An 8,685-nucleotide genomic window follows, 5' to 3' on the forward strand; every position below is an offset into this window, starting at 1 on the left:
AAAATGATGTTCCCGTTTTATTAGTGTGTCAATAGCTTGTTCTGAGTTCAGAATCATGACGGAGATTTTCTTTCCTTATTCATAATATATCGTGGATATGAATGACGACTGAAAAGGAACCTGAAATGATGACACAAATATATTAAGGGTGCTTCTCAGTAATATTGTAATTTTATTAAGCTATTTTAATAGCAATTAGTATTTCCCCTCTTCTTGATAGTATACACAACTTTACAAGCCTCTCAGTCATATTGTAATACTGCTTAATTCTATTTACATAGTATTTGTTATTTCTCTATTTTTTTTCTTAAAAGTATTATCAATGATATTTAAATAAATTAAATAAATTTAAAGAGTTTCAAATTAGAGAATGATAGTGCATTCTAAAAACATTTATTAATCTAACCTAAACCAATCAAATTATTAAATAAATTTGTCTTCCACATGTGTACATATTCTTTTTATATATAAAAGGTCTCTTTGCTACCTCTAGATATATTGCAATTCTACTAAAGTACTCTATTAACCTTTATTATAACACTAGCAATGAACTTAAAGACTTTTTGGAAATTTGTCTGCCACATTTGTACATATTTCCTTTCTATATATATGTGGAAGGTCTCCCTGCTAGATATAATAGAGTATCTCATTAATATTTATTATAAAAATATAAATGAATTTATATATATATATATATATATATATATTTGAAGGTTTCTCTGCTAATTCTAATAGAGTATTTCATTAATATTTAGTATAAAAATATAAATGAATATTTTTGAATGATATACAGTTTTAGGGTATTTTATTATGATAAAATTACTATATTAAATTTAATAATTAATTTCACTTTATTTTATTGGGAAAATTATTTTTTAGAAATTAATCATCAAAATTTTCTATATTCATGGATTATGTTTTATTAGGCTTTCATTGACGTAGATTATAGAAATATAATCTTTTACATCTATGAGGGAAAAAAGGGGAAAAAATATAGTTTTTACAAACTAATCAAGGAAGTTTTCTATATTTATGGATTATGTTTTATTGGGTTTTTTTATTGAATTATATTATAAAAATATAAAATTTTGCATATAATTAGTGTTAGGTGTGAAAAATGTAAAATAATTTTGTTTTATTTAGAAATATGAGAATATATTTGGAATTTTGTTACAATAATTTGTTTTTGTTGGCTTTAAATTATTATAAATAATTTCTTTATATATTATTTTTTGGTTTTAATTTATTATAATTAATATTTTATACCGAGTTTAAATTTAAAATTTTGTTTATATATATATATATATATATTTGAAGGTTTCTCTGCTAATTCTAATAGAGTATTTCATTAATATTTAGTATAAAAATATAAATGAATATTTTTGAATGGTATACAGTTTTAGGGTATTTTATTGTGATAAAATTACTATATTAAATTTAATAATTAATTTTACTTTATTTTGTTGGGAAAATTATTTTTTAGAAATTAATCATCAAAATTTTCTATATTCATGGATTATGTTTTATTAGGCTTTCATTGACGTAGATTATAGAAATATAATCTTTTACATCTATGAGGGAAAAAAGGGGAAAAAATATAGTTTTTACAAACTAATCAAGGAAGTTTTCTATATTTATGGATTATGTTTTATTGGATTTTTTATTGAATTATATTATAAAAATATAAAATTTTGCATATAATTAAATAATTTTGTTTTATTTAGAAATATGAGAATATATTTGGAATTTTGTTACAATAATTTGTTTTTGTTGGCTTTAAATTATTATAAATAATTTTTTTATATATTATTTTTTGGTTTTAATTTATTATAATTAATATTTTATACCGAGTTTAAATTTAAAATTTTGTTTATATATATATATATATATATATATATATATATATATATATATATATATCTATATATATATATATATATATTTGAAGGTTTCTCTGCTAATTCTAATAGAGTATTTCATTAATATTTAGTATAAAAATATAAATGAATATTTTTGAATGGTATACAGTTTTAGGGTATTTTATTGTGATAAAATTACTATATTAAATTTAATAATTAATTTTACTTTATTTTGTTGGGAAAATTATTTTTTAGAAATTAATCATCAAAATTTTCTATATTCATGGATTATGTTTTATTAGGCTTTCATTGACGTAGATTATAGAAATATAATCTTTTACATCTATGAGGGAAAAAAGGGGAAAAAATATAGTTTTTACAAACTAATCAAGGAAGTTTTCTAAATTTATGGATTATGTTTTATTGGATTTTTTATTGAATTATATTATAAAAATATAAAATTTTGCATATAATTAAATAATTTTGTTTTATTTAGAAATATGAGAATATATTTGGAATTTTGTTACAATAATTTGTTTTTGTTGGCTTTAAATTATTATAAATAATTTTTTAAATTTTGTTTTCTTATAAAGAGAATTTATATTTGTTTTTAAATTTAATATTAATTTAGTTATATAAATTGAATGGATGGAAATTATTAATAACATGTCAAGTAGTATCAAAACTTTAATCTATTAAGGTGGATGATGTGTATTTACCATTTTCTTCTTCCACACTAGTGTAGAATTTTTTTATAAATGAACATTTTTTTTATAGACATTTCATTCTTTGGGAGTAGATGAGTATCATTGCGCAAGAAGTTATAGTGGAACTAGGTATATTTATCTCCAAATAGAACCTTGGTAGTTGTATCTAGCTCATAAGAAACCAATCGAACTAATACTATATTTGCAATCAAAAATTTAGCTCTTATAGGATAGTAGGGGTGGAAAGGAGTTATCAACGAAACATCCCCATTTTCTTATTTGGTTAATAGGATAGGATGTGTATTATTATCATTATTTCTAATATAATAAATTCAAAATTTATTATATCCACGTACAAAATATTTCACAAATATATTTCTATTTAGTAAAATTATGGTTTAATGTTCTTTGAAATGTATTTTTAAATAATTAAACTAATTTTAATATAATAACTTTTAAAACAATTAAATATTCAAAAATATATATTTAATTTCTAAATAATATAATAAATAATAAATCAAAAACAAGTTTTTGGAAAAATAATGTAACAAATAATGTAATGAGAATGATTGCAAGTAACCAAAACTGTATACTCCTTTAGTAAACATTGGAATTGTATTATGGTACTTTGATAATAGTATTCATTACATCTATTTCATCTATTCGTTTTTTTTTTAAGAAAATATTATTGATGATAATTAAGCAATTAATAGTTTTTTTGAACAAGTGGTGATAGAGCATTGTTAATTTTTTTATCATAATATTGATTTTTTAGAAATGTTTAAATAATCATACTTAACTAACCAAAACAAAGTAAATAATTAATCAATTGGGTTGCCTCATTCGTACAGGTAACACCTAAGTCAATTAGAATTATTTGGGATGGTTGAGAAGAATGACTAGATATGTTTTTAGTTCCCATTTGAAGATTTTTGTACCTTGTTATTCATTAACAGAGATTAAAAAATTATAAACAGATGTTGTATAAAATAATCCAAAATTATCTAAAAAAACATGGAAAATAAACCATTTTTATCTAAATAGCAATGCAAATCATCATGAAAACTATTGCCTTTTTATATAACTACTAAATTGAATACTACAAAATAAAATTTTAGTATTCAGGTTATGTTTTCAAATAAAATACATACTAAAACGAACAATGAAAAACCATTTGTAATCTCATAAAAAACAAAATATACTAAGATCATTTACAAAACCTATTTTAACCTTTAGTATTAACGAGTTATATTGTCAAATAAAATGCATACTAAAACGAAATATGAAAAAAAATTACGACCTCATTAAAAGAAAAATATACTAAGATCATTTACATAACCTATTTTAACCTTGACTTTCTATGAGAAAGAACACTATAAGTGGGTCCCAGATAAAGATTACTAGAACTATGCTACCCTTATGAGGTAGGTTTCTTTCCACTCATGATAAAAGAGAAAAAAAAAAAAAAAAAAATGAGGTACCTGCCCTTTTTGATAACGAATCTTCGTAAGCGTTCCATTCCAAGATATTGATATATTTTTTAAATAACGATTATTCCAAACCGTTCCATTCCAAGATATTGAAATTCTTTCCTCATATTCCAAGATATATTTTATTTTATAACGAATCTTCCAAACCGTTCCACTCCAAGATATTGAAATTCTTCCCTCACATAAAATCATGAATGCCAAAGTTAACACCTACCAAATTTAACTCTGAAAATTATGTCAACCAGGGAATTATACATTTAGATTCACCATATACTTGTAAATAGAAAATTATGTCAACCAGGGAATTATACATTTAGATTCACCATATACTTGTAAATAGAAATTTTTCATAGGTTGAATAGAAAGCAATGATTTCTACGTCAATGTATGTTCCATGTCCTATATGAAACCAAATTTGAAAGATATGAGTTCCTTGGAATTTGATAAAGGTATCCATACCAAATAATTCTCCACCAAAGAATACAATAAAAGAAAATTGTGATAACATTGGATATCTTATATGTTTGGAATTTTTGGCTTTTGGATTTTTCAAATATTTTTTTTGGCTTTCGAATTTTTTAAATATTTTTTTTTTCTAAGCAGTGTAAAATTATGGATTGTAGATTTTTGTGATGTGGTTTTTTAGAATCTGAATTAGGATATTTCACAGTTTTTATTTTTGCTTTGACCATGTTTCGAGTCTAGACTAAGACTCATCATCAAGACTTGGTTTACAAAGAAGAGAGATCGTGGTAATAAATATGTTTATGGTTGTGTGAGATGACAAGTATTCTAGCCTACTAACCTATGATTTGAAGAACTAGATTTTTACTATTTACTATATTCTTATAATTTTTCTTATTTATTATAAAGTTGTTTTATAATTAATTGTAATTTATAATTAATTATGATTTATAATTAATTATTTGTAATCTATAATTTATTGTAATTTGTAATTAATTGTAATCTATAAATAATTGCTATTATAATGTTCTTTTATCATTAAAGTTCTTTATAATTAATTGTAATTTATAATTAATTAATTAATTGCTTGAATACATTGTTTATATTTGTTTTGCGTATAAGTGTTAGTTCCATTTTATAATTGTTCATAATTTATAATTAATTATTTGTAATTTATAATTTATTGTAATTTATAATTAATTGCAAATTTTAATTAATTAATTAATTAATTAATTAATTTTTTATTTTATTTATTTTTATTTATTTTTATTTATTTTTTATATATTATGAAGTACTTTTAATTGCTTCAATACATTATTTTTATTTGTTTTATGTATATGTGAATTGTTTATGCAATAATTTATTCATGTATTTTTATTTTTATTTTTTATTTATTGTAATTTTACAGTAACTTTGTTTATATTTATTTAATTCTTCCAAGTTTTTTAGTTACTTAGGAGATTAATGTATTATTGATGTTGAGTTTCTTAGGCTTATATGATTGTTAATGTAATAGAAGTTTTATAAGGTTAGGAGAGGAGTTGATTAGATCTGAAGCAGAGAAGGTAAGAAGAAAGGCAAGGTCATTTTAATCCATAGGGGTGAGGAGTGAGGTCCAATTCCTACTAATTTCCAAGCCTCCATCCCTATTGAGGTTATGAGGGTGTTTTATGATCTCAAGAGCTTCTCGGACTTTACGCTTGAAATGGTGTTTTTCATTTGCAATGACTTTTGTGTTTTCAAGGCATATATGGTGGTTTGTCTTACCTACATGTTCCGCCAAGGCTGAGGAATGGGTTCTTTCCCTTCGGATATCTGCACTATGTTCTTTAAGCCTGATACTCACTGACCTTCCTGTTTCTCCGATATATTGTTCTCCACAGGAACAGTTGATGATATAAACACCTTTTTGCTAGAATTGTTCTGGGTTATCTTTGACTGATTTCATTCTTTGTCTAATAGTTGTCAGGGGTTTGAATGAGGTTTTGATATTCTTTTTTAAGAGAATTTTGGCTAGTTTGTCAATTACACCCTGAATATATGGAAGGTAGGCGTTAATGGCTGGGGAATTATTAGTTTTGTTTTTATTGTTTCCAGATTTGGCTTTTTGAATGGCTTTGAAGATATCTTTATTATTGTAGCCTATTTTTGGAGAATGTTCCTTTTAAGTAGTTGATTTCTTCTTCAGTGTGGCTCTCATATGAAATTCTACAAGCCCTAGTGAAGAGGGTTTGAAGTACACCCAATTTTTGAGCTGGGTGGTGGTGGGAATTTGTGTGGAGATAGTTATCAGTGTGCGCCTTTTTCCTAAACACTTTGTGACCTATGGAACCATCTTTGTTTCTAATGAGGAGGATGTCTAGGAAAGGGATGCAATTATTCTCTTCCATCTCCATTGTAAATTTGATGTCCTTGGAAATGCTATTGAGATGGTTTAAAAAAAATTTAAGTTCGTCCTCCCCATGAGGCCAATCGACACCGGTGTTGTCCACAAACTTGATCCAAAACTTAGGTTTTAACGGGTAGGTGTCAAGAGCCTTCTTTTCGAACTTTTCCATGAAGAGATTGGCTACAATAGGTGAAAGGGGTGATCCCATGGCCACTCCTGACGTTTGCTCAAAGATCTCCCCTTGGAAGGTGAAGATGGTGGACCACAGATAGATTTCAGCTAATCTTGCAGTTTGTGGGTTTGCCACCTTTTTCACTACTTGAACTGCTTCATCCAAGGGAATTTTAGTGAACAGCTGGACTACATCAAAGCTGACAATTTTATCATCAGGATCTATCATAGCATTTCTATTGAATTCAATGAATTGGTTGGAGTCTTTGATGTAAGAACTGGTCTTACCAACCAACGGAGCTAATTTTCTAGCGACATACTTTGCTAATTCGTATGTGGGTGATCCTATAGTATTGACTATAGGTCTCAAGGGGACATCAGCTTTATGAATTTTGGGGGCTCCATAAATACGAGGGGTAATTTCACTATCAGGCGTAAGGTGTTTTTTCAATTTTTCGTCTAGATTCGTTTCTTTGATGGCTTTTTTGACTAGTCTTGTGATTTTAGAGATGGGGTTCTTCTCTAGTTTTTTGTAGCTACCACTGTTGTATAAGTGGTCCTTCATTTTGTTTATGTAATCTTCATGATTCATTACAACAGTGGCACCTCCCTTGTCAGCTTTTAGAATGACAATGTCATTGTTATTCCTCAGATTTTTCAGGGCTCTGAGATGATCTTGGTTCAGATTCTTTTTAGGAGGTCTTGCTTTCCTGAGGATAACCGCACATTCCTGTCTGACAAGTTCTTTGTCTTCATCATTGAGCGTCTTGATTCCATCCTCCAGGCTGCAGATAATTTCTTCATTAGGGATTTGTTTAGGGGCTAAGGCAAAATTGAGGCCTTTGTCTAGAACTTCAATTTCTTCCTTTTTTAACTCATAAGAAGAGATATTTATAACTTTATTGTTGTTAATTAGGTTATTGTGAGGAGTTGTTTTAATTACTTTTTCAGATATAATGTTTGTGTTATTTATATTATTTTCTAACCCATTAATATTATTGGTCATAGTATTTGTTTTATTACCCTTTTCATTGTGTTCTCTTATGTTTTTTATGCTACAATTGTTTTTTTTACTTACATTCTTGGTTGTATTATTTTTATTTAACTTATAATTTTTTACTTACATTCTTGGTTGTATTATTTTTATTTAACTTATAATTTATGTTAATTAAGTCAATGTTATTAAAACTTACCTCCTTGAGATTTTCTATTCCACACCTGATGTCTGTTGACATTTTCCTAATGCTTTTGTTGCTATGCAGATATCCGAACATGTTTTGGCTGGAGTCGAATGCAGTTCTTGCGCTGTCCAATGATTCTTTGCTGGGTGGTTCTCTCATCTCTCCAGTCTTGGCATCGTTTGACCCAATTTCTGATTCGTTCATGTCTTTGTTGTGCATTTTGTTTGCTACATTTGATGTCCCTGCCAATGTTCTCGGCGTTTGCATTTTGGGGTCACATTTTGCTTCTGCGCTGTCATTTATGCATTGATTTTCTGCTCCACACCTCATGTCTGTTGACTTTCTCATAATTCTTCCGTTGTTATGCAGATATTCATACAGGTTTTGGCTGCAGTCGAATGCATTCCCTGCGTTGTCCAGTGATTCTTTGTTGGGTGGTTCTCTCATTTCTGCAGTCCCGTTTGACCCATTTTTCGATTCGTTCATGTCTTTGTTGTGCATTTTGTTTGCTGCGTTTGATGTTCATCCCAATGTTCTGCGTGTTTGCATTCCGGGGCCGCATTTTGCTTCTGCACTGTTGATTTTAGGTAAATCATTTATGTACTGACTTTCAGATTCAGTCCCTACGCTGCCCATTGCTACCTGTTCAGCTTCATGCACAGCGTTCTTTTCCTTGACGGCGTCTTTTATTGGGGTGTTCTTTGCCAGAGTGTTTTCTTCACTGCGTGATTTAGCCACTGTGTTTTTGTGTGTTCCAGAATTATTATTGCCATCCTCGGGGTTTGATCTTGTTTCCATGTTTTGTTGTTCTATTTGGTAATGCTTGTTGTTGGTGTCCAATTTCTGTCTCTGTTCATTGTTATGCTCACGCTGTTCCTCCAGTCTCTGTAGTTTGTTTTTATGTTTTATTTGAGCTGCGTGACC

The 8,685-nt window shown here is 27.2% G+C and overlaps 1 protein-coding gene across 1 annotated transcript; it reads right to left on the reverse strand.

The window, feature by feature from the left end:
- Positions 1-6,152: 6,152 nt before the first annotated feature.
- Positions 6,153-8,247, reverse strand: LOC149216264 (uncharacterized). Its single transcript, XM_089389885.1, has 2 exons — positions 7,774-8,247; positions 6,153-7,445 (listed from the first exon to the last, which is right to left on the reverse strand). Exons 1-2 carry the CDS (start codon positions 8,245-8,247, stop codon positions 6,153-6,155), a joined length of 1,767 nt encoding a protein of 588 aa, XP_089246011.1.
- Positions 8,248-8,685: the final 438 nt, after the last annotated feature.

Source organism: Pinus tabuliformis, chromosome 1_1 (assembly GCF_031772625.1).
Source record: "Pinus tabuliformis cultivar Carrire ecotype Pingquan chromosome 1_1, CPIR1, whole genome shotgun sequence".
Taxonomy (NCBI): domain Eukaryota; kingdom Viridiplantae; phylum Streptophyta; class Pinopsida; order Pinales; family Pinaceae; genus Pinus; species Pinus tabuliformis.

What these genes read in the sequence shown, in the direction of transcription:
- LOC149216264 (XM_089389885.1), bottom strand. Translation starts at nt 8,247, where the DNA reads ATGAACGAATCGAAAAATGGGTCAAACGGGACTGCAGAAATGAGAGAA. An exon ending in GAATAGAAAATCTCAAGGAG is followed by an intron (nt 7,446 to 7,773) that starts GTAAGTTTTAAT and finishes GAGTTAAAAAAG; the next exon opens with GAAGAAATTGAAGTTCTAGA.